General features: G+C 41.4%; 1 protein-coding gene across 3 annotated transcripts; it reads left to right on the forward strand.

The window, feature by feature from the left end:
• Positions 1-2,343: 2,343 nt before the first annotated feature.
• Positions 2,344-23,791, forward strand: CAPRIN1 (cell cycle associated protein 1). 3 transcript variants are annotated; one of them, XM_072422106.1, is made up of 19 exons: positions 2,344-2,488; positions 5,594-5,731; positions 9,932-9,994; positions 10,209-10,295; positions 11,347-11,585; positions 12,306-12,388; positions 13,535-13,672; positions 15,090-15,142; positions 15,774-15,860; positions 16,543-16,701; positions 16,789-16,897; positions 17,022-17,074; positions 17,791-17,901; positions 18,025-18,174; positions 18,638-18,785; positions 19,336-19,530; positions 19,636-19,739; positions 20,316-20,379; positions 22,961-23,791. In XM_072422106.1, the coding sequence occupies exons 2-19, from the start codon at positions 5,594-5,596 to the stop codon at positions 23,023-23,025; spliced, it is 2,046 nt and encodes a 681-aa protein (XP_072278207.1). In that variant the 5' UTR covers positions 2,344-2,488; the 3' UTR covers positions 23,026-23,791. The 3 variants fall into 3 exon arrangements, with proteins under 3 accessions (XP_072278207.1, XP_072278206.1, XP_072278205.1); XM_072422105.1 differs by lacking the exon at positions 2,344-2,488 and adding an exon at positions 2,590-2,749; XM_072422104.1 differs by lacking the exon at positions 2,344-2,488 and adding an exon at positions 4,221-4,247.
• The last annotated feature ends 1,163 nt before the right edge of the window (positions 23,792-24,954 follow it).

Consider the following 24,954-nt stretch of genomic DNA (forward strand, 5'->3'; position numbering starts at 1 on the left):
CCACATTCATTCCAGGCTTTCTGGATCATGCAGCTTTACTGATGAAAGTGTATCCTCTCCAGCCTTGGAGAGCTTTAATAAATCAGGCCCATTGATCCCAATGTCAGTTCTCTGCTCGGTGTACATGTTGGGCTCGGTGGGAGGAACCACAGAATGAAACAAGGAACCGGAATATTGACAATCCCAGTAGCCAGTTGGCTTCTTAAGGAAGTTTTTACAACAATTTTTATTCAATCAACTGATATTTGACCGCATGGGGGTGTGAGAGTTGTAAATACTTAGAGCTTGTATTGACACTATGGGATTTATTTATAAAGCAGCGACCCTGACATTCACCAATCATCCTCTGGTGGAGAATCTTCCAAAATGTGTTGTAAAGGCAGTGATTGTTTTTCCACCAGAGACTGGTGAATGTCAGATTCACTGCTTCATATACAGACTCTTATAAATTTGGCAATTCCCTTAATTTTCAAATAAAACATAAGGCTATATTGATAAATCAAGGTTAGCATGGTGGCTCAGAGGTTTTGCAGCGCTGGGTCCCAGGTTCGAATCTCAGTCAGGACATTATCTGCATGGAGTTTGCAGGTTTTCCCCGTGTTTGCGGGGGTTTCCTCTGGGTACTCCGGTTTCCTCCTATGTTCCAAAAACATGCAGTTAGGTTAATTGGCTTCTCCCCAAAATTGTCCTTGGACCTCGCTCATGGGGAGTTAGCATCCCCTTCTCCACAAAATCACCTCTGCCATAGGCCAATTCCTTACACACTGGGTGGTCAGGCTCAAGGAATCATGGGAAACCATGTGCAGTGGGACTATCGGAGCATGGATGCGGTTCTGTAGTCCTGCAGGCAGGACTGACAACAGGCACTGGGTTGTCATTTCAAATAGGAAGTTTTGCGCACACTGGATTTCTATTATTGCAATGAGATTTACGGATAGGTTTTTCATTTATCTTGAGCATGCAAAACCCAAACTTTTTTATTTTTATTCTGGATTGAATATGTAAAGATTAGAACCCTGGTCATGTTTTCATTGCAGGGAAAATTCACTTTCATCTTTCTTTGTTCAGACGGTCACCATCGCATGCAATTCCGAATTATCACCGGAGCAAAAGATGAGACATACAGCGGAGGAAACCCAAATGACAAGAATTCAGTTTACTTTAAAGCGTACCTAAACTCAGAATTTTCACTTTACATAAAGGGGTGGACAACCATTTAACCCCCCCCTAGCGGTAATCCCGAGTGTGACTCGGGGTGGATTTTTCATGCTGAAAGCGGTAATCCTGAGTCACACTCCAGTCGCTTAAAACATTAAAAAAAAACATTTCCCTTGTTCTGTTGTCACCCGGCGTCCTGCTGGTCCCCGCAGCTCCTCCGGGCACGTCTTTTTTCTTCGGGGTATCCCGGTGACGTTGGTGCCGGTGGGAGGAGCAGTGGGAAATTCACATAATTTTGTATTGAATTTCAATAAAAAGAGTATTCAATTCAAGAGTCCAATACAAAGAAATCTTTATATAATTATATATAATTTACATGCTACTGTACAATTATATTACGTTTCACTATTTTTTTTCCAGATTTTTGTGTTTTTTTATTTAAAATTTATTATTAAATGTATTAAATTCATTAACTATTGTACATATTTCAGTGAGTAATGCCTAAGAACTATAGGCCTACAAAGTAAAAAAAAGTTTACATGCAAAAAAAATGTAACGCTTTTTGCATGGAAATAGGGACAGAATTAGAGGGGGTGGGGGGGGGGGTTGATGTAAAGTTATATATATATTTTTTTTTTTTAACTGCAACACTTAAAAAAAAAAAAAAAAAGTGCAGCACCACCCTCTAATTCTCAATCGCCTAAATTAATGGGGGTGCAAAGCCTCCCGGGATACCTACGTCACGCAACCTGGGAGGCTCTTAGGTGCTCCTTCTGCGCATGTCTGAGCATCTCAGGCATGCACAGAAGGAGCCTTTTCGTGAAAAAGGGAAAAAAGTTCCGATCTCACGCATGCACAGATGGCAGCACATAGTGCGTCGGGATGACATGATGGAAGAGGCCTCCAGATGGATGGGACTGCCCTGCGGGATTAAAGGTAAGTGTATTTTTTGTGTTTGGGGGGATTTTGAATATAGTTCCTATTTAAATAGGTTTCCTGTGACTTCCTGATGCATCTCCAGGACAGGAAATAATAGGAAATCTCCCCAGGGGTAGACGGCAGAAGTAGAAGTGGGAGGCGTTCTGACCCTTTTTAAATTCTAAGCAAGCAATTTGGGATGTCTTCATACTTTAACAAAGCAGCAGCACTTCCTGCCTATCAGTGTGAAATCACACAGGCATTATCCGGGGACAGACCCTTATCTGACTCCTCCCCTTCTTTTGAAAGCCCCAACCTCAGCTCGTAGTCCGCATTGTCTGTTTCGGCTGCCTTGGCGAAGCCTGAGGATTCCTTTCCCTTCCCCTCACATCCCAAAATCCATCGACAAAAGGTAAGCAATATGGACGGCCTAAAACACCCAGTTGAAGGCAAACCCTTCCGCTTTGTGTGCTTCTCCATTGTAGTCTGGTCAGGCAGCAGCCACGGTTGTCTCTGTGAGGTCCCCGGCCGTGTAAATCCCTCCGCTTCCTGTAGCTCGGCCTCATTAGCTCGGTGAGGCGGCTGTGGCGGGGCGGCGACTCCTCTCTCTTAAACCTCACACCGCGAGCAGCGCTCAGGCCCCGTGACCGACACACCGCGGAGACCCTGGAAGGTGCGGGATGGGGAGAGGGGGGTCACCGGCACGTTTCCGGTCCCGGGGCGGATCGGTCCCTTTATAATGATGTAATTAAACGTACCGGTCCGTTTAGATGAAAATCGGGCGGGAATCGTTCCTTAACCACTAGCAAACAAAGCGCGTGGTTCCTGCTGGGCACTCCCCAGGAAGTTATCATCAATGTAGGGGCATGAGGGGTTCAAGGGGGGTATTTAATTTGATTTGCCCTACAACCTTTTCCCTGTGTGCAGCACCCAAATACAGCACAATATGCATTAGGGGCAGGTTTACCCTGGGCACCCTAAACTTATAGACATCTAAGCAAAAACCTGTGTGCAAAGGCCTTGCTGCAAGCAAGCACCCCTCCAAATCAGCATCAGTCTGGGTCAGGGGGCCTTTAAATGTTTCCAGGGGCTGCTTTGTTATCCTTAAACCTTAGGATGCTGAAGGAAGAAATGCTTCTGTGATGGGCAGCAAAAATGATGCTGAAATAATTATGGTGCCGTAGGGGTGAAATAATTATGGGCAGGGTATGGGTGAAATAATTTTGGTGCTGTAGGGGTCGTGCCCCATTATTGATTGCCAGGGTAGTGTCCCAGAGGTATCAGAAAACTTGCAGCCTTGTTTAGGTTTATGAGTTTGCATACTTTCATCGGCATTAAAACAAAACACCGGTGTGATAAGCTTCAGACAGAAGCAGGCATTTCCCTAATTCACACACAATGCTGCCGGGGAATATTTAGATTTATTAAGGGCCTTGTCCTGTACCCTTAAGGGCCCATATGTACTAATGTTGCCCAATGCCATGATTGTTATTACACAGTATTTATATAGTGCCATCATAATATGTAGCGGTGGACAAAGTCCATAGTTGTGTCACTAGCTGTCTCTCAAAGGAGCTCACAATCTAATGTCCCTACCATAGTCATGTCTTTATCCGGTTTTTGGGGGCCAATTAACCTAATTGCATGTTTTTTTCAAATGAGGGAGGAAACCATGCAAACACAGGGAGAACCTGCAAACTCAATGCAGATAGGGTGCTGGCCGAGTACCTGAGGTACCTGGGACCCAGCGCTGCAAAGGCCGGAGTGCTAACCTCTGAGCCACTGTACTTGGTTACCTTGCATTGATTTGAATGCACCTGATCCTATTTTAATGTACAGCGCTGCGTCTTATATTGGTGCTGTATAAATACTGTTTGATAATATTCACAGACAATGTGCTGCATTGGGTGAATAACAAAATTCTGAATAAAGCACAAATCAGCCCAATAGATAATAAAGTAATGGCTTCTGCTGCAAAAGGGAAGAAAAAAACTGAGAAAGCTTTGCTGGCATTCTGCATCCCGGGTTATATAAAGTTATTGCAGCAGCCTTAGGATATAGGATGCTTGGCTTGGTCACATGGTTAAGGTTTGAATATGGGGTATTGGTTTTCTGGTTGGCATTAGGCATCACATACACCACCCTCCTGTATCCAGGTGATGGCAGAACTGGTAGGTGACACTGAACTTGATTTGTTTTGTGATGTTAAAGACTTTTTTTTTCCCACTCATCCAGATCTGTTCTATAGTTCTGGGTTTGGAGCAAAATTTAGAACTTACGTTTTGCCACTCATCTGAAAATAACATTTGCAGCACAAGTCTGGGTGAAGGTGCCCAGTTACCCCCGGGTGTAACATGAACCCCCTTTGTAGGCAGGAAGATTAAGGTCAGGTGTGTAGTCTGAGACTCGCCCACCATCCTCACCTTTTTGTAGATCCCCCACAGGTTTCCTGTCCTGGCACTATTGTGTTTTTTTCGGTGTGTTTTATATTTACATTTCAGATTTTTTTGGTTTGGGTAAAGTTTTAAAAAAGAAACCAAAAACAACAAACAATACCTCAAGCACTGAATTCAATGGCCTTCCCCTGAGCTCTTTTACATCACAATGGTCCCGGCTGCATTATTCCCAAGAATCTTGTTGTGTCTGGACTAAAGGCCATTGTGGAATTGTTCACACATATGTAAACATAAGAATGGGATTGGGTGGCTCTTCAGCTGTTTAGCATTGCATATCGGCATTTGCAATTCAACTACTGTACAGCCACAGGTTCCTAATGAATGGGAGACCTTGGGCTTTGTTTGTCTCCCATCTCCTCTGAAAGAAGCACTATAGACAGGTATAACCCTCAGGAAATATAAAAAGGGACCAGGTGAGCTTGGTTTACACAGCCTGTATGGGTCTGGCTATAAGATTTGGGTTGATAGTGAAGAGTGATTTTGAGGTTCTGGAGCAGATAGTGTTGAGCACTCCACTTAGTGGTAGGGTGAGTATACATGCTTGTTATGGCACTTTGTAGCTAGGTAGAAGTGGTCCATTGTGGTGGTTAGGTAGATTTAATACAATGCGTGGCATTTTGTAACATTTAGTTTGGAATCTTGTGCTTTATTGGAGAGAATCCTTTCCCTAGTATATTAGGGTTGAGTGCTCAATGAAGCGCCCATGATGCTCAGACCACCCATCTGCACCTCGTATCTAACTACCCATTTGCAATATTCAGTTCCTTATATTTCTATCCATATGTCCCTGGTCTTGCCCTTCCATCTGCCCACTTTTGCTCTTTGTTTATCCTAAAGCTGTATGCGTTGACACATTTGCCCCACACCCGCCGTTGCCTTGCTCGATCTTCCTCAGCACAAAGCTCCGTTCTGGCTCGGTGCCACTTCAAGTGTCTTTAGCTTACCACATCTGTCCGGGGTTCTTTACTAATCCCCTCTCCAGCCCTGCAATGTTACCTTAGATTGAACTGAATATCTTGAATTAGTTGTGGTAATTCTGATTGGTCTTTTTCTCTCCCTAGATGCCCTCAGCCACAAGCAGCAAGGCTGTGCCGGGCTCCGGCGAGGCACCAACCGGTGCTGGGAATATGCAGAGTGAGGCCATGAAACAGATCCTAGGGGTCCTCGATAAGAAGCTTCGGAACCTTGAAAAGAAAAAGGTGTGTACGACGTGTTGTAAAAACGTTTCAGTGTAAAGATTTTTGTTCCTAATTTCTGGAAAGCATTTTAACTGTAACACATGGAGGCGATGCCTGACATTGTCCACACATAGCAGCCTGGTGACCACCGCTCATCTCCCCCCACCATCCTCTATGCTGGCAGCTGAGTGATCCACTTTCACTGGAAGTTTCTGGGCCTGTTGGCGCATTAATCATCATGCAAGCCAAGTAACATGATCCTGTCAGCAGGCTGGGAAACGTACCTGCCGTTTAATGGCTCTGCATTTCCGTATTGGTGTGGCTGTGTATATGTTTGTTCTACAAACCTGTCAGAGCTGTCCTCCACATCACACCTTTCCCTAGATCATAGCATTGCTTTAGATAGGAATATCGCCTGTTAATTGTTTATCTATACAAATGAAAATGATTGCCTTACAAGTTTGCATAAATTCTAAAACTTTGCTGAACTGCTTTGATTTGGTGTGGATTCCTACAGGATCCAACAGGCCCTCCTTACAATGGAAGGAAGTATGGGCAATTATATCAGGTGGTGTTTTTAGAGAACAAAAGAGTGAGAGTGCCTGATGGAGCTCTGGTAGCATTGCTTTTGTGTAGTGGAGACATGAAAAGAAAAAAAAAACAGAATTCTTCCCTACTGGTTAAAGACTGGTTTGTCTTGAACTTGATTGACTTGGGAATAGGGGGGAGGAGTGTGGTGTTCTTAATAATAAACAGAATTTATATAGCGTCAACATATTACGCAGCGCTGTACATTAAATAGGGTGTTGTTGTTGTGATTAAAAACCTTGAAAGTACTGCGCTACTAATCTATTGTCCATAATGTGGATGTGTGTGTAATACAGATATAAATAATCATGTGATCTGACAAGGTAATGAATTTGCAACATTGTATCTTTTGTGGTCATGTGATCTGTCACTCGCGTGGAGCTCATGCCATTTGATTGGTGGATCTGTAGTTTGATCCATTGGCTATTGGTTCTTGTGGATTACAGTCTGCACACTTTCTCACCTTGCAATCCTTCAGCTAAAATATCTCTGCAGTGTCAGCACCTATAGGATTACATGGTGCCATGGGTGATGCCCCACACAAATCGTGCTGAAGAATGTAAAAATGATGATGGGGTAAAAGATAAATACCCCGTTTTTTCTGCATGACTGCAAAACTGATAGGTGTGCATGGGCCCTAAACTTTTTTTATGGATGGGCCCCCCTCTATGCATTATTTATGTAAGGAGGGGCAGACAGAATATTAATTGATGAGATTTTATTAATGTGCAGCTCGGATAGGAATTAAGAGCCGATCAGGTTGTGCTGGCACTTGTAGTTCAGCACACATTGCCATTGCATAGACGATATCGCTGCGGGGCCCCACGTGGCCCTAATGTGATTTTAAGATTCTGAGCAGGGGATCGGATCAGCGGCCGCACGTGTCGCCCTTTGTTTTAAGCGAGCTCGGGGCTGTCGCACATGGGCTAGGCCGCATCCAATATGGCGGCTCCCTGTGCCGGGAGGGGGCCCTGGCTTGGGGGGGGATCGCAGATGGGACAGCGCCTCTCATTGTCACCGGGGAGAGCGGAGATGGGAAGTGTCATTGTGTGCAGCTGCCATGCTGAGCCCACGCCGCTCCCTTCTACAGCTCTGCAACAAATGTTACAATCTCATCAGCCACTTCCTTCTCTATTCTTCCTGCTCCCATCGTCCCCTAGTATAATATAGCACATGGTGTATACAGCCACAGCTCGGGTCCTAGGGAAGAATTTAAACCTCAGGCTTTTATTATTTGTGTGATCTGTGATCCTTTCAGGGAGACTTACTTTATTTCTTACCCTGGAGATGAAAAAGAAAGTGAAAGGAAATCTTTAACAAATAAATATTGTCCTGGACAGGTGTCCCCATTGCAACACTTCTCTATCTCTTGTCCTGGTGACAACCTAACCCCATTATAGGGAGGGGGGTGGGGTAATGGTTACCAACAGGAAATGTTGTATTCTACACAATAAAAGCATCGATTTATTTTATGTCTCTGAATCCCCCTCATTGCTTTCTCTGGTTCCACCTCCCTTCCTTGCTTTGTCACCAGAATAGATGGGGGGGTTTATTTATAAAGCAGTGAATCTGACATTCACAGAAGCATTCCTTGATGCAGAATCTTTAGGTCTATGTGTTTCAATGGCAGTAACTGATTCTTCACCTGGGTATTATTACACAGTTTTTATATAGCACCAACATATTACAGAGCACAGTACAAAGTCCATAGTCATGTCACTAGCTGTCCCTCCAAGGAGCTCACAATCTAATGTCCCTACCATAGTCATATGTTATTACCACCGTCTAAGAGCAATGCTGGGGGGAGCCAGTTAATATAACTGCATGTTTTTGGAATGTGTGAGGAAACCAGAGTACCCGGAGGAAACCCACATACACACAGAATCTGCAAACTCCATGCAGATAGTTTCCTGACCAAGATTTGAACCAGGGACCTCGTGCTGCAAAGGCCAGAGTGCTAACCACTGAGCCAACTGTGCTGGAATATTTCAGTGAATGTCTGTTTCAAAAAAAGCCCCCATTGTGTAAATATTCCACATGCAGTTAACAGATTCTAAACTTAATCTAGCCAAAGAATGTGGCTTTTTGTTTACACTTTGAAGTAGTTATGGAAAGCAGCCACTAAATGTAAAGATTTGTAGTAATAAATTGTGTGTGGCCCACAAAATGTATTTTGTGACCAGTTTGGATACCACAAATTATTACAAAGGTTTTGTAGAAACATTTGTACAATATTGCCTGTCATGTGAATCCTAGTGTAATCAACCAGCTGGATTGTAATATCCAAAATTAAAATAAATACACAGTGCTCATCCTTGAAGCAAGAAATTGTAGGCGGGTGGTGGCCCCTGTATTGTGACCCAAAAACAGCCGGGTGGTTGCTGAAAAGTGCCAGGTGGTGTGTGCAACTAAAAGGGTTTGGTGGGAAAACTAATATAATATTTATAAAATATTTCCATCATACACCTCTTTTCCAGCTAGTGAACTGTATCAGATTGCAAAGCTTTCTGTGTTAGTGTTGAGGTGTTGCCAGGTATCTAGAGACATGGAAATGGCCAAAATGTAAATCTTCTGGGCAAGCTGAAAATGAGCACCTGGCAATGCTGCTGTATTGTGAGACGGCTTTGTGTTGTCAGCCTGAAACAGGAAGTGCTGCTATTGGCAAAGATATCCAGGGAAGATAATTTCCATCGGTTTGAAAGCCAGTGGTTTGGTTAAAGCAGAACAAAACCTCAAACTAAAACATTGCAGGCAGGTCTTTTATCGCATAAAGGGCACGCTATGTCTAATTTTTTTTAATAAATCAAACTTGCTTGTTCAACTTAATGAACACTGAAATGCACATATGTAGTTCAGTGTATGATACTGGCTACTGGGAATGATTGAACTCCCACAGCTTAGGATCCTGAACCTAGAGAAGTACCAGGGGAAGATGTTGTACCTGTCTTAAGTAGTGAGATGTGGGTTTACTTAAAGATGAAAAAAGGTTGTACATTTTTATATTGCAGGCGAGACATGGGCTGTCCCTTTAACAATAAAGAACCTGCCTTGGCACAATTCGTGTTTTTAGGTTTAGTTCTGTTTTTCAGTAGACCTTGCTCCCTTCCAACTATTAAAAAAAAAAAAAAAAAAAAAAAAGATTTAAAAGTTAGATTTATACAAGCTTTACTAAACCTCAACTTCTACATTATTGGTGTGACTTAGGTTATGCGCACATGTTGCTGGAAACTATCTTTCATCATGCATACAATGCCCACTCTGTTCTATAGGGAGGGGAGAGCCTAAGCAAGTGGCACTGAGTTGTGCCCTCCTCCATTGAAATGCATAGCAGTTGTTCCTGATTGATATGTTCTGTATCCATATCAGACAGATCATCTCGGACAATGATTATCTGGTGTCTTTGTGTGTGTGTATACAGCCTAAGATTTCAGGGGAACTTGAAGCAGAATCTTTTGAGAGGACGCTTTTGTTTCTCCAGAGCATAACTTTTCTTTATTCCCCTGGCTTCTTTCATAACAACAGCAATGCTACGCACTCCTAGACCCACAAATAAATTTGTGTCTTGGTCAGAATCATATTTCATGTATCTTTGCTGCTTATGGATTCTGTTTAATTTAAGATGTTCTTTTGCAGGGCAAGTTGGATGACTACCAGGACAGAATGAACAAAGGAGAGCGACTGAATCAGGACCAACTGGTAATTCATCTTTTCCTTGCAATTCTCAATTCTGCTTGGTGCCTATCTGATAGACAGGCGTACCTGTGTAAAAAAAAAAAAAAGTACAAATTTCAGCTGTCCTGTAGTACAGATTGCTCGATATATAATGGTTGTGTTTAATATAAGTAATTAGGTTCCGTCTGTTTACAAGTCTTGAAAAACTGACTTGTATCTTTGTTCTTTACACTTTTAGGATGCGGTGGCAAAATATCAGGAGGTTGTAACGAACATGGAGTTTGCTCGAGAGCTTCAGAAAAGTTTCATGGCATTGGGCCAAGATGTAAGTTTTTTTGTTTTTTTCCCCCTCCCAAGTGTTTTCCTGATATGTAGGTATTCCTCCCCTCATTCTAAACACAACCTGTGCTGCTGTCTCCTCACTATGCTTAAGCACATGTCAAACTTTTACTTGTGCATGTGAGTGGGTGAAGAGATCAAGTTTTTTGGCAGCATATCCTGCTTTCAGAACGGAGGAGGAGACCACAGGAAATACCAATATAAACAGCTAGTTCACTCGCACTAGGTGTCTGACTTCTGTTGCATTAGTAGTTACCGAGGTGGATGACAATTGTCTGAAAAAGACAAACTAAGCTGGAATTCACACCTTGTTTTACCAATGTACAATTATGGAGATAGAACTCTTGGACCTTGGTAACATTGGTGATTGGGGTCTCTGTAATTTCTCATTGTTCATTTCAATTGGCCTTTATGCTTAAGTCAGTAGTTTAATAAAATGGAACTAACGTCTCACTTAGAAAAATTCACCAACAGGCAGGTGTTTATTGCAGAAATGGACTGGCAATGTACATAAGCACAAAAAGTTTGGGCTTCTTAGATATTATCAAACAAGTTTTCCTAATTCTGTTGTCTACAGCAGTGGTCCCCAACCTTTCTGACAGCAGGGCCCGGTAACTTAGAATAAAATTTTGCCCTGGCTCTCTGTATATGTACAGCTTGCACTACTCTGCTCTTCTCAGCAGCTCGGCCTCCTGTTAGTACACTAGGTGAGAATAGCAGAGTAATGTAAGAGAACTGCTGGAAATGGGAGAGAAGTGTAAGCCTTACATACATTGCTCTGCCTTTCTCAGCAGTTCCTGTGTAAGCTGTGTGAGCGGAGCCGCTGGTTGCGCTCTCGTTGTCGCACTGTCCCTAGCATTAGAGCAGTGTAAGGAGGGCCGCTGGCGCTTCTGCCTCCTGTCATTTGTCGCCCCCAACTCGCCAGCTACGGACTGGCACCAGTTGGGAAAGGCTGATGTACAGTATCTTTTTATCCTGTTACAAATCCATACTGCTTCCCTAAATGTGTCATGTCAATTTTAACCTTTCTTTTTCAGATCCAAAAGAGCATTAAAAAGGCAGCTCGTCGGGAACAGCTTATGCGTGAAGAAGCTGAACAGAAACGTTTAAAAACGGTTCTAGAACTGCGGTTTGTCTTGGATAAGATTGGTGATGAAGAAATACGTAATGACCTAAAACAAGGCTTAAACGGGCTTCCTGTAGTGTCGGAGGAAGAGCTTACTTTATTGGATGAGTTTTATAAACTGGTTGAGCCTGATCGGGATCCATCTATAAGGTATATACTCTTCTTTTTTTATTAAAATGTATGCTTGAAGTTTGGGGAACCATGGGGAGTTGGGGACTTGAGGGGTTAAATACAGTTTTATAATATTGGGAAGGTTGGGCACTGAAAAACAAAATGGGAATGGATGTTGAAACCAATTTCCACTCATCTGGTCCTATTGGTCTCCCTCTTTTATTGTCCTGTTAACATAGTACAGTTTTCAGTTGGGAGAATTGGCATTTTACCAGCATTTTTACTAGATTAGATCATATGTGGCCCCTACAGAGCTAACTAGAGGACCATTTCAGTGTAGATCATGAACACATTCCTGTGCATGGGTTGTTGAAAACGTGATGTAAATGGACATTATTGGAACCTTTTACATTGTGATCTCTTCTGGGCAGGGTCCTCTCCTCCTCCTCCTGTGTCACTGTTTGTATCTGTCTGTCATTTGCTATCTCTATTTAATGTACAGCGCTGCATAATATGTTGGTGCTATCTAAATCCTGTTTAAGATTTATTGGAACACTTAAACTTCATGTGTTTTCTCAAATACGTTTTTTGTAGGGCTGACTTGACTCACTCTGACTTCACTCTGATAACTAGTTGGTGTTTAAGTGGGCATGTACCCATGCACACCTTGAATAATACTAAATGTAAAATTGTCTGATTTTAAAGCTGTATGTCACAGATTTCAAGCTTGATTAAAATCCAATGTGCATTATTTTGCAGGTTGAGTGACCAATATGAACAGGCCTCCTTCCACATCTGGGATGTCTTGGAAGGAAAAGACAAGTCAGTGTGTGGTACCACGTGTAAGTCTTTTTTTTTTTTTTGGATCTGGTTTACTTCCCCCTGAAATGACCTATGTGGCTAAGCTGGCTTGTGCATTGGCCTCGCTGCAGCTTTAATTATAACAGCGCCATAGAATAGATATCTGCCAGCTGTCTGCATTTGGGCAGCTCTGCCTTTTATGGCACCTCCTTAGTCAGCAGTGACCTGGGCTCCACGCCAGTCTTTGCTCCCTCAGCAGTATTGTTGCTGACGCACATAGTGTCCCCTCTTTCTAGAAATCAGACGTGAAGTAAAACCTGCTTTGTTACAATCTAATTCTGGAGAATAAAACCAAATTAGTTTTATTTACTTTAAATGCTTTTCTCCAGCATTGTCAAGTCTGTAAATGCTTGGTGTATATATAGCCAAAAACGTATGTTTATTTTTGGAGAGAGGAAGGAAAAAGATATTATTTTTTTACTGTGAGTCCTGGTGGCATTACAGGAAATGCCACTGAGGGAGGAAATCTTCTAGAATTTTGTCACCATTGGGTGATTCAACTCCACCTCTTGTTTGCATAACAACATTGAAATTTAAATGTTTCCTCTCTGTTAATGCAAAACTGCCCAAAGAGTGGAAACTGGTGAGGCCATATCTGTTGGTATTGGCTTCTTGTAATTCCTCGTACGGCTGCAAAGCAGGGGCAGCTACCAGTTTATGCAAACCATTTGGGCCAGACAGGTTTATAAGTGGTCCATGTGAGCCTCCTTTTTAATATTCAGACCTTGTTGACCCACCATAACAGCTTTTCATGGCAGCTGATATGTGATATTTACAACCTCCACTTCTGAGACAAGTGGGGTTATCTGCCCTATTGCATGTGGTGTTTGATCTTTGGATATGTTTCAGTAGTCAAGCGCAGCACATTTCTGACGTTTTGATATGGTTCTGAGAATCATTTTGAATTCACTAACTGGTGCACTTATTCCTATTGCTGATTTTTGCTCTTAGAGTGAAGCACTTTTGGCAGGAACAAGATATAGATTCTTGCTAGCTAACATAGTTCCTTAGGCTGGCACATATAAAAATGAATTGTGTGCATTACCTTGTGCTGAACAAGCAAAACAACAATGTGCTGCAGGTTAGTTTTGCCTAAAACTTGTTGTTTTTTTTTTTTATTATTCTAGATAAAGCCTTGCGGGAAATACTGGATCGCATCCTCCAGAGTGGGTATTTTGACAATGCTAAGAATCACCAGAATGGACTTTGCGAGGAGGAGGAACCCCTTGCCCCGCCGCCAGTAGAAGAACAAGTACCAGAGCTTGGTAATAACTTGTGCTGATGCCTTGCAGTCAATCCAATCTAAGTTGCAGAGTCCTACTGTTTGATACATTTCATTATAGGCCAATATACAATTCCTAAAAAGCTAGATTAATTTATTCCTTATTATAATATGGTCAAGTAAACCTGGAGGTATTAGGTCCCCATGTTAGAAATTTTGTGGTGCTTTATCTTTGGAAGTGTGGGTGTATTTTTGTTTGTTTTGTTTTGTCTGTGTTACTGGTGTATTGGGTTAAGTCAAAGGTAAGTAGTGTGTTATCAGATGCATTTGTGGATACCTAAAGGATTTTTAGTGTCTACATATACTGCTGAAACAGTAAGGTGGAGAGATGTGGATGGCCCAGAAGATGCTTTTACTTTTCTACTATAGTAGTAGCAATAAGTTTTTATAATATAGTGAGTGTACATTTGCCCACTTGTGTGGATGGTTAGTTTCTCCTTACATTGGTGGATATTTTGAAAACGGTGCAAGGAGCGTTATCTTAACGCGTATCTTATCATGCCTCATGGAAACGCCATGCTGTAGCTCATTATAATGCATGGGAATTTTAAACACGGGCTTTTAAAGCCTCAGGTTAAAGGCTGGGCTAACAGTCAGTGTAGACCCAGCCTTATAAAACCCTGCTTGAGCCTACTTTCGATGCTAGCTTGGAATACCAAAACCGTTTTAGACATTTAGATAATAAAATGTGATGCTGGGGCTGGCATAAAATGCAGGGTTCTCCCCAGGCCCTTTTAGCTGGGTGCGCCACCCGGCACTTTTCAGCACCCACCCGGCTGTTTTTGGGTGGTTACTAAAGAGTTTGGTCACAATACAAGGGCTGCCACCCACCTACAGTTTCTTCCCACCCGGCTTAAAAAAAATTTCTGGGTTGAGCACTGAAATGGTAAATGTTTAACTTTGAATTATGTAGTTACATTAAACCCAACAAATCTCAAACATCTGCTCTTTAAAATAATAGTTCGCTTTCCAGCCGAGGGGAACCAAGTAAATTTATTGCTCGTGCAGGGCTCCAACCACCACTGCTTTTTGACGTGTTTGGTTGTGTTGAATAATCCTTGGCTTGTTGGGTGCTGGGATTCCTCCTGCTGCCATCAACATTACTGCAGTGTTCACTGGGGGTTGGCAGGAGGTGGCACAGAATGTATTAGCTGGGAGCTCTGCAATAGAAGTTTTTTTTCCCTTACTGCCTGCTGAATTGGTAGATCATGAACCAGCTGATATACAGCTGTGGTTTTTGGAGATTTTGTGTTGTGTGTGTGTGTGGACATGGTAAATGGAGTAGAACTATAAGTAGTCTTGACAGACATATGGCATTTTCCACAAATATTGGATAATCTTCATGTGACATGGAATTAAAACCAGTTGATCTAAAATTATCATTCATTTGCCATTTCTAGAACCCGAAACTGTAGAAGAATATGCTGAGCCCAGTGAAGTGGAGTCCACTGAGGTAAGACCTTTAGTAAATCTGAGGATCTTGCAGCTGTTATGGAGACGCCTGCATGTGCTGATGCAGTTAGCGCTTTACAATGCATCCGGTGTGATCAGCACTCTGAGGCAAGTTAAATGCTTTGCATAGCAGCTTAGGAAGTAATATGTTTGGCAGTCGTTGCTGTTTAAAGCTGAGGATGTAATGTAAAAGCATTTGAACTATTAAACATTGATATCTGAAAATCTGCATCATCTGTACACACTGTAATGTTTTATTAGAATTTTGTTCAGTACTAGGTACCCTGACCATGCTACAAACTTTGCTAGATCTTAGTACATGACTTTTGACCTTGAGGTTGTTTAGAAAATCCTACATCAGACATATGTAGGGAAAAAAAATGAAAACCTGGCTATGCTTGCTCCTTGGCATTATGTTCTAGTTAAGCAGGTCTGTTTATCTGTGTAACTCAGCATTATATTGGGGGTAGGAAATGTATTACGTTTGCCTTTACTGAGGTTTTCCATTAGCTGCTGCCTCTTCAGCAATGATTTGCTACAATTTCTTCTTGAAGTCAGCCGTTACATAGCTAATTGACTTGGCTCCTGCTTTAGGATGGCAATTAACTGACCCTTCTATTCTCTTCTTGCAGTTCGTGAACAGACAGTTTATGGCGGAGAGCCAGTTTAACAGTGGAGAGAAGGAACAAGTACAAGAATGGGCAGTAGAAACTGTTGAAGTAAGTGTGCATGTGTGTGTTTTTTCATGTTTCCTCTAAAACTAATAAATACATTGCTGAGGACACACCCTTGATATTGGTAGATTTCACCTTTGGCTATTTTGAATAAGGTATAAAAATATGGGAGAACAATTTCACCATAGACGATTGTTTAGGGCCAGTTTAGAATGTACTGCGTTAATGAGTGGGCTGATAAAAAGTAACATGTTGCTTGGTACGTTCAGGTGTTCAAATGAAGCCAACATAATGTTGTGCTAATTTGTCCTAAATTGTTTAATATTGTGTAGATCTTTTAGGTTAGTAATTTCACCCTTTTTTGCGGTCCTTTGGCTGTATTTTATGCTTTTTTTTTTTTTTGTGGTTTTCAATCTTCATACCGGTTATATAGTGCTGTATAGTTTTCTTTTTTTCTTTCCTCTTTGATCACGCAGTTCATTCTGATATTGAGCATCTTTCTGCTTTTAGCACATATATACTGTTAATAAAGGGTGCTGTGGTGACCCTGAATGTTGAACAGAAGTAATTATTTCCTGAAGGAATGATGGCATTCTCCCCACCTCCTTCATATCAGTTGGATAGCATTAGTGCTTTACAAATCTTTAAGTACACTTTGTTCTTTTTTTTTCTTTTTTTTTTTTATTATATTATTCTTTTAGTCAAACTGACTTTTGTATTTTCACAGGTTGTAAACTCACTCCAGCAACCACAACCAACATCCCCAGTTGTCCCCGAGCCCCTAGCGCTTAATGCCATTTCCCAAGTCCAACCTGATCCCATTGTACGAAGGCAGAGGGTTCAGGACCTAATGGCCCAGATGCAAGGTCCATACAATTTCATGCAGGTAAATCTAATGATGTAACCCAAGGATCTTACATCCACCCTGACTTTTGTGGTCTTGTCAATTAAATCATAACTCTTGTGTTACCAGGACTCTATGTTGGATTTTGAAAACCAACCGATAGACCCTGCAATTGTGTCTGCGCAACCTATGAATCCAGCTCAAAGCATGGAGCTGCCTCAGATGGTGTGCCCTCCAGGTGAGTTTTTTTTTTCTTTGTTCCATTGCAGAATGTAATTTGATGTTTTGACTTTTAAAGCCAAATATGAAAATAGTTTTACCTTCATGAGCTTATTTTATTTTTATATGTATTTTTTTTTCAGTACATTCTGAGCCCCGGCTATCTCAATCAAACCAAGTTCCAGATAACACACAAGTAAGTATTCAATTTTTTGTTTTTAACATGGTTGTCTAAAAAAAAAAAAATAGTCCTTGCAGAAGATCCCTCCTATATGCCCCTGTGTAGGGTGGCTAGCTTTGATTGATTTCTTGGAAAGCTATAGCATCCAAAGCATCTTCAATATCCAAATATAATGCCCAAACCCATTCCTGTGCACTGTGACTCTTCTGCCAGGCTCTCCCATTAAGGGACGCAGTGGTAATCTAGCTGCTTGCGGAAATACTGAGATGAAGTTTTGCCATCCTCCACAGAAGTAGTCACTAATAGCAGTCTTCTGATTATTTTTCCTTCCATGTTGCTTTGATTATAAGCATAAGGGTGCTCCTGTTTGTCCCCCTCAGAAATATCCAATATCTATATATCTTGACTGATCTTTTATTTGCCTTATGTTAAGACGAAGTGTCTATTTAATTTTGGCTTTTACTTAATTACCTGGAGCAGTAATTGAAGAATACGCTCTACAGAGGGTACAGACCATAAATTCCCATTACAACCCCATCCTTGATCCAATATATTAAGTTAGGGGTTAAGATTCCACATTACATTAATTGGAGCTGTAACTTTCTAACAAAATGATGACGTTTTTAGCTTTTAGTATCTTGTAGGAAGACATTGGTGACATGAGCAGGTCTGTATATTTTATTTTTTTATTGCTCATTTTTTTTTTTTTCCTTACATATTTTACTGTTCAGGTTCCCATGGTATCTTCCACTAGTGAAGGCTTTGCCGGATCGCCACAGTTGTACCAGCCTTCCCACCCCACAGAACAGAGATCCCAGAATGAAGCCATGGAGCAAATCCAGGTACTCAACATGGCATGCTTAAGTGAAAGTATTAGTGAAGTAAATACTTGGTTTGAGTGGGCTACTTTGTGTTATCTTGGCTATTTTTTTGGCTAACTTGTACCAATTGCATCTTGTTTTTAGGCTTCTCTGTCGCTAAGTTCAGATCCAACGCAAACTTCCTCATCACTTCCTGCTGCTTCCCAACCTCAGGTGTTCCAGACTGGGTCCAACAAGCCGCTGCACAGCAGTGGTATCAATGTGAATGCTGCTCCATTCCAGTCCATGCAGACCGTAAGCATATTGAGCCTCTTGATTTCATTGCAAACATTCATCCATAATGTGAAATATTCTGCTGGGTTTTCTTTCCTGTTCATTTACAGTATCTACATTTTATACACCAGAGGTTGTTCAACCTTCCATGGTCGCACATTATTTGTATCAGGCAGCATTCTGTGTACATCCTAGAAAGCTGTCTGATATACACAACTTATTATTTTTTTTAATGGCATGTTTAAAGATGAATGCCCACTGGTCAGACCGAAACCTTCTTTATTACAAAACTGACAAATGGTACTGCATGCCATTCTCACTTTGTTTTGTTAGTTATATATGTCAGGTTAAACTGTTTGAGATTATCAACAAGCTTTGCAAGTTCTGCAATCTCTGGCTGCATAAGTCTGTGATGTCTTTCATTTGGATAGAAATGTTAGTGGGCTTTTTTTTTTTAAAAAAAACTTCTCACTTTACACATTAGGTTTTTAATATGAATGCACCTGTCCCTCCTGTGAATGAGGCCGACACGCTAAAACAAAACCAGTACCAGGCCAGTTATAATCAAACCTTCCCAGGCCAACCACACCAAGTGGAACAAAGTGAACTTCAACAAGAGCAGCTACAGTCAGGTAAGGAATACTACTTGATTCTTTGTAACAAGTCTTTGGTTACTGCAAGACACCTGGTATAAACAATTTTTGTTGTAAACAAAATCTGGTCGCAGTACACACTCGCCAATCACCCTTTAAAATCTTGCTACGTCCAGGATGAGTGCCATTTTTTCATCTACAACTGCCATCAATCTTAGCACTGATGCAACATTGTTAAGGGATTTTAGTCTGTATTGGCACAAATGATGACAGAAGGCAGAATGGCTCCATGCTTTCATGTTGATGACACCATAATTCTGGCCCTATCACCTGAATATCACAGCAGAACTCAAGACTTCTCATACTAGATGACTATTTGTTTTCCTTATCTTTTGTCCAACTTTGGTGAGCCAGTGCGAAGTGTAGCATCAGGTGCCTGTTAATAGCCCATCTGCTGAAAAGTTTGTCATATTTGCATAAAAGCATCTCTGAATGCGCACTACCTTGTTGCATCGTATAAGTGTTTCGAGTCTGAAGTGCTTGTATTGTATGCCTGGTGCGATGTCTCACTGCAACGTTTCTATTTCAGTGGTAAACACTTACCATACAGCATCGGACCAGTCCCATCAAGCTTCAACTGGCCACCAACAGCAGACGCAACAGAATGCTGGCTTCCCCCGCAACAACCAGCCATTCTACAACAACCGAGGAATGGCCCGAGGAGGGCAACGTGGAGGCAGAGGCATGATTAATGGCTACAGGGGGCCATCAAATGGTTTCAGAGGCAAGTCCTAAAACTGAGCAATCACATTTCAGGATGCATGGTTTAAATAAACACGGTTCTCAGTCAGACCTGTGGATTTAATTTTTTTTTTGTAATGTTCTACAGGTGGATATGATGGTTACCGCCCTGCCTTCTCAAACACTCCAAACAGCGGTTATTCACAGACTCAGTTTAGTACACCTCGAGATTATACCAACAACTACCAACGGGTAAGATGCACAGATTTTTTTTTTTTTTTCTTCCCTCTCCTGGAAGCTTCTTGTTGTCTTATGTCCTCTTACAGGTTACGTGATATGCCCCTTAGTCACTTTGTATCCTCCTCCCAATTCCCTTTGTGTCAGTAGTAGGGTATGATTTGTACAGCCTTTGGTTACACGGTGGCTGGCCATGCTATAACATCCTGTCCTCTGAATTGAATGAATGCCCTTTTTTATTAATTCAGAGGGTAAGGCTACGCTACACATGTCAGATGATTCTTGTCCGATAATCACCTCGCCTCAGTCCTGGCAGATCCACGAACAATCACAGTGGAAGTGAATAAGGGAAAGAGAGCAGCGGGGTGCCGCTCTGTCATTCTCCCCCCTCTATAGAGCAGAATGGTGCTGTATGCACAGTGGTCATTCAGTCTTTTGTAGTTGGAAAGGATTGTTCAAAATATATATATATGCCGAGCCATCTAGGTGCATGTGTTACTCTTTTATCTCGACCTAAAAAAATCTGGTAACTTGCACAACATGTGTATTTTGAAAAACTTGAATTCTGACAAATTTTGTTTCCCCCCTCAGGATGGATATCAGCAAAATTTTAAGCGTGGCACCGGTCAAGGCGGTCCTCGGGGAGCTCCTCGAGGTAATGCTCAAGCGATGCACTCCTAACTCAGCTCCAACAGGCTTCAAGGGCAAAGGCCTGAGGAATAGAAGGAAAATTTCTTGACCACCCCCTTCCCCCCCAAACCCCCCCTCAGTAACATGCCTAGATTTCATCGGCCAAACTAAATCTCCCCACAGCACCATTTTGGGAATAGTAGCTCCTCTCACTTGGGTGCTGAGTGAGAGAGTCAGCTCTTGTACATGATCCGTAGAGGCACCGGAATAGCAGTTTAACGCTCGATGGGGAAAAAATTGCTTTCGCTAGAATGACTCGCCTTTTTTTAACCACAGAATTCTCCTGAAAACTTGAAGTTATAATTTATTTTTTTTTCTTAAGCTTTACTACTTGTTGCTGCCTTTTTTTTCTTTTTCTTTTTTTTCCCCTGCCCATATGGAGAGTGTAAAAACATATATATATATTTTTTTTTTTTTTTGGTTCAATTTTTAAAGCAAGCAAAGCATAATAAAAACTGTCTCATCCACCCGCTATTAAAACTACCCAAATCTCTGAATTTGTGAATCGTTGCTTGAGTTTCAATAAAGTTGTGTTAAGTCAACTGCAGCTGGTTGCGGAGTGTTTTTGTGGTCTGGTTTATTAAACTCTGCTAGCGTGCGGAACAATCTGGTGATACAAGTAATACACTTGCAGCTAGCCTGATATTGGCTTGGCTTTGCAACATGGAATACAGTTTAAAGGATGGGGGGAGTTGTGCTGGAAGGTTGATCTTGCTGGAGGGACTGTCAGAAATTTTAGGATTCTTAGCTGAGTTTTGCTGCCTCTAAAAACTATATGTGAAGCAAGCATTAGGAGTGGCAAAATTTAGCTACTCCTTAGTAAAACAAGGGATAAATGCACACTGGTCTTTTTGAAAAGTTTGGACTTTACTTTTGACTTTTTCCTATAAATATAAAAGAATATTTAAACCCAGATTAGAAAATATGTAATGTGCTGCAGCTGGCCAGATCCTCTGGTGGCCGCAAATACAGAAATATAAGTATTTGAACTTCTTTACAAAGAAATGATGTATCGGGTGTCACTGTCTTTATCTGTCTGTCATTTGCCATCCCTTTTTAATGTACAGCGCTGCATAATGTGTTGGTGCTATAAAAAATCCTGTTAAATAATAACCATGCAATATGTTTTCCCGACTATTTTCCATTATTGCCTTTCTTTGTAATAGTAACAAGGAATCGAGAAGGTATTATAAGCAAGATTGGAATAGCCTAGTAACAAATGTGGCTTCCTCCCTAGATACAGAAAAGTTAGCTGCCATAGGATGGAAGTGTAATTTACCTTACAGATGTGAGTAAGGAAAAGCCTGAAAGTAAATAACTAATGAAGCCACAACAACTATGAATAGGTAGAATATGCTTTTGTTTTTTGGGTTTAGATTTTAAGACCACCGCCACCTTTTTCTGCTGCCATCCAGCTGGGTAGGTTGGCATTATTGCAGATCGTTACTTGGTTAAAGAAACGCCTAGCAAGTTTGAGCCTTAGTAAGACCTGCTAGGGAAGGGCAAAGCTGCTTTCCAAGCAATGGTAGCCCTAGAACAGGAAATAGAAGGTGTGGTGGTTCTACCTTTTTAAAAGGCAACATCCTTGAAACCCATGGTTCTTCGTAGCAGCTTACAAATAATTTTGGGAATCGAAAGAACCATTCTTTGATCTCACTTGATATTGTTGCCAATGTGGTTTCATTTCACTCTGGTAGGAGCTGTCTATTTTACCTGTGTGCTGTCTAAGCTTCCTAACTTGGCTTTCTATTGCTAATGCATATTCAAGTCTTTTCCCTTAGTCTCTGTTAAGGAAAACCTATTCATTGAAGGGTGGCCATGTATTTATCATCTAAGTGCAGTTCTATACAATGCTTATTCTACCTTTTTTCTGCTTTAATCAACAATTTGTCATAACTAATAAAATATTTAGAAGGCAGAACTTGGGAGGCAAGCAAATGGAAGCATATGGCATACCAAGAGGTGTGCTCAGGAAGTATAAGTATAACATAATATATATGTATAACTTTGGCTTGTGCAGCCATCAGGAATCGCACAAGCTGAGTTCCTTCTGCTATAACCTGTGCATTGGTGCAAAGCCTAACAGTTGTTCAGGTGTACATGTACCATTTGCAGTGTTCAACCCAGAAATTTTTTTGAGCCGGTTGGGAAGAAGCTGTAGGTGGGTGGCATCCCCTGTATTGTGCCTGAACTCTTTAGTAACCACCCAAAAACAGCTGGTGGTTACTGAAAAGAGCCCAGTGGTGCGCCCAGTTAAAAGGGCCTGGGGAGAATACTGATTTGTACTTGCAATTTCAGATTGTTTGCATTTAGAAAAATTATGCATCATCATATATTATATTTTAGTGTATCGCCAAGCAAGCGATGGCCAGGAAAGCATATTTTTATTCTGTCCTTAGAACTTCTTGGCACTGAAAACCATTTCATTCTTTTTTTTTTAAGCTTCTTGACAAGCTCACATAGGTGGTTTACAATGTAAGAATCCATATTACATTCCTTAGTTATTAAGTTCCTTAGTATTTAAAGTCGGCTATTTCATTTTTCAGGTCGCGGAGGGCCCCCAAGACCTAGCCGAGGGATGCCACAAATGAACAGTCAACAAGTCAATTAAATCCTTGGAACGAAGGCTTACCCACTGGCTGGTGTTTAAAGTGTTAACTTGTTTGTTATACCTTCCCCTCCCCCTTGCCAGGATACCATTTTGTTTGTAAGGGGACTGTTTTATAGTTGCCTGGTTTAAGATGAGATTATGGTTGTCAGTTTACTAATAACTGGATATGCAAAAGAATTTACCACCGCTGCATGTTCTGGTCTTCAGTAAAGAACACATGCTATCTGGTAATGGAAAGGACACTTCTGAACAGTTTTCCAGTGATTCTGCCTTTTGTAATGTAACCACTTAGGGTTTAAGCTGGGAATGAACATGTACCCACTTTAGACTCTGATCTTGAAATGATTATATTCTGGGCATTACTAGGCTCACTTTCTTGACCAACTGTGTTTTGGGGGGCCAGGTTTGCTATTGCTATCCTGTCTTGCCTTGGGCCTGCACTGATTTTGTGCTCCATCTCACTATCATTTAAGATCAGATTTTATTTTTTCCCCAGTTTGAGAACATAATTTTCCGTTATAGGATCATTTGAAGGACATGCTAGCCTGGTTTGTTTCATACATACGGTTTCCAAGCGCCTGCACTTAGTAGTTCCATGTTGGATAACTTTTTGTTACAGAATTGCCAAGGGGCCTTATCTTCTCATAGTTGGGTTCGTTTATACTGCCATTTTGTGGTTGAAATTCTCTTCAAAGGAGACCAGTAGTCTGGCAATTAATTAATCAATCATTTTGAACGGAGGCAAATAAAAACGCGTTTATATAAAGTGCTTGTGTGTTAAGTTCCTAGATCTGATGGATGCAGTGTTCAACATGTGAGTCCAATGCTAGTTTGAATTATTCATAGAAACAAATCTGAGGTCCCCAATTCTGCTACTGGAATATGTAACTAGGAATGTAATCGGTGCCTCTTTGCTCTCAAGAAATGAGAGACGATGATTTATATAGTGCCGACAGATTGTGCAGCGCTTTACAAAGTCCATAGTCATGTCGCTAGCTGTTCTCAAAGGGGCTGACAATCTAATGTCCCTAATATAGTCATATGTCATTACCAAAGTCTAAGGTAAGTTTTTCGGTGTAAGCCGGAACATGGGAGGAAACCGAAATACCCCGAGGAATCCCACACAAACCTGGAGAGAACCTGCAAACGCCATGCAGATAATGTCCTGGCCAAGATTTGAACCCGGGTCCCAGCGCTGCATGGACCAGAGTGTTGCCAATATTAAAATATATGGTGGCTGAGTATATAGATAAGCACATCCATGAATTTGTGATACAAAAGTGCATTGATAATCCCTAAAGATATGATTAGCGATTGTGAACTATGAACCAAGCTAGCTACATGTACAATATCTACGAACGATCGTGTTGTTATCTCTATGTGCAGGATCGGTGCTATACGATCGTTCGTATATATCGTGCAGGATCGTTCGTCGTTCGTTTTCCAACGATAATAATTGGAAGTGTGTACGTAGCTTAATGTTCAATGTATACAGTTTTTTCTTTGTGCATAGACCATGAAAATGTTGCTTTTATGCATCCAGCTGTTAAAGGTTGCACCTCCAATTATGGTCTGTCAAAAAAAATATGTAAAAGGTACACTTAAATAAGAAAATATGTTTTATTTCTATAATTTATACTGTGCACATACTGGCTTGTAAGGCTAGGATTAGCAAACCTTTTAGAGCATGTTCCCTTTCTCCAGCACAATGTGGTGCATTGAACATGCATGTTATATTGTAATTAAATATGGGGTGTGTTTTGACAGCCCGTTCATTGTGACTGAGCTGGCAGCAACATTTTACTAGTTAGGACATAAGCCCATGGACATTAAAATTCTGGTCTTTGATACCAATGGAAATTTGTTCCACCCAGGAATGGCTTGGAAAGAAGCTTTTTGGCATTAGGTCACTTTTATAACATACATGTT

The sequence above is a fragment of the Pyxicephalus adspersus genome, chromosome 9, assembly GCF_032062135.1.
Source record: "Pyxicephalus adspersus chromosome 9, UCB_Pads_2.0, whole genome shotgun sequence".
Classification (NCBI taxonomy): domain Eukaryota; kingdom Metazoa; phylum Chordata; class Amphibia; order Anura; family Pyxicephalidae; genus Pyxicephalus; species Pyxicephalus adspersus.

What these genes read in the sequence shown, in the direction of transcription:
- CAPRIN1 (XM_072422104.1), top strand. An exon ending in GGGCAGTAGAAACTGTTGAA is followed by an intron (nt 15,861 to 16,542) that starts GTAAGTGTGCAT and finishes GTATTTTCACAG; the next exon opens with GTTGTAAACTCACTCCAGCA. An exon ending in GTCCATACAATTTCATGCAG is followed by an intron (nt 16,702 to 16,788) that starts GTAAATCTAATG and finishes TTGTGTTACCAG; the next exon opens with GACTCTATGTTGGATTTTGA.